Consider the following 1,245-nt stretch of genomic DNA (forward strand, 5'->3'; position numbering starts at 1 on the left):
ATGGAGGAAGCTGCCTCAAGCAGGGAGAGGAGGTCCCCGAGCCAGGAGGAGCCGGGGTCTGTGCAAGCGCCCTGCGTCGGGGCTCACCTTACAGGCTCCCAGGAGGCTCCCTCTGAGGCTGTAGCCCTGAAAAGCCCAGCGTCCAAGCTAAAGACAGGAGCGCCTCTCTTTGAAGAGCAGAGTTGGCCAACTGGCCACCTCTCCGGCTACCAAATGTTTGCCCCAGCGCTGAGGATCAGGTCCAGGGCCTCGCTGGACAAGTGCTCGTACACCGAGCCGTCCCCAGCCTCTTACTTCAGATTTTCCAAGTATGAAAATGTAAGACCTAAGGTCTCACTTCCACTCCACGGAGCATGAACAGCCGAAAGGGCCTCCACGATGCTGGGACCTGTAGCTCAGCGAGGCTGGGGAGCTCGACGGAGGAACGAGAATCACCAGGAGAGGAACACACCAATAAGAAGACCTTTATTAGTCTGGCCAGACAGAGCTCCCAGAGCCAAGTAGCTCAGAGAGGCAACTGCTCAGGGGCTGAGGTTGTTTTATAAGGTTTTTCTAAACAAAAAAAGTTCAAACATAGGCCAGGGCGTTCACAGAACCACCAGGGGATAAAATTCCAAAGACACTGCTTATCTTATGCAGGAAATGTTTTATGGTCACCTTCTGTCAAACCATTTGTCCTTGGGTGGGCTGTTAACAAAGTTAGCAATTAGCACATGAAAGTTTGAGCAGATCTTTCCTGATGCTTGATAAGGAGAGGGGGAAGCACTGTCTCTGGCCCATTAGCAGGCCAGCATCGGGTCACTTTAGCTCAGTTAGGTCCCACATGAATATACAGCGTAAACTGTTCCAACAGTAAATAAAAGTCTTTGTTGTTTAATTTTATAACAGACTGCTAGTCTACTCATTATGATACTAAAGTACTTTTTGAGGGTTTCTTTTTAAAATTTACTTTATTTATTTTTTTTGAGTCAGAGTCTCACTATGTAGTTGATGCTGCCCTGGAACTCACCATGTAGCCCAGGCTGGTCTCGAACTCACAGCGATCCTCCTGCCTCAGCCTCCTGAGTACTGGAATTACAGGTGTGCGCCACCACACCTGTCTCTTTTTTAAATTTATTTTTTACTGGTTTATTTTATATACATGTAGTGATCACATTCATCCTAGGGAAATTCTACCTGTACATGATATATCTTGCTGATGCCCACCCCCCATGCCCCTTCCTTCTCTTCATCTCCTCTTCAGGG

The 1,245-nt window shown here is 48.4% G+C and overlaps 1 protein-coding gene across 1 annotated transcript in view; it reads left to right on the plus strand.

The window, feature by feature from the left end:
• The window catches only part of Psmd1 (proteasome 26S subunit, non-ATPase 1), a 96,537-nt gene continuing 95,292 nt past the window's right edge, over window positions 1–1,245 (plus strand). The window contains exon 1 of the mRNA XM_010608151.2: window positions 1–318. Within this exon, the coding sequence (XP_010606453.2) occupies window positions 1–318 (318 nt within the window). The remainder of the gene's footprint in view (window positions 319–1,245) is intronic.

Source organism: Fukomys damarensis, unplaced genomic scaffold (assembly GCF_012274545.1).
Source record: "Fukomys damarensis isolate Sample0158 unplaced genomic scaffold, DMR_v1.0_HiC HiC_scaffold_16, whole genome shotgun sequence".
Taxonomy (NCBI): domain Eukaryota; kingdom Metazoa; phylum Chordata; class Mammalia; order Rodentia; family Bathyergidae; genus Fukomys; species Fukomys damarensis.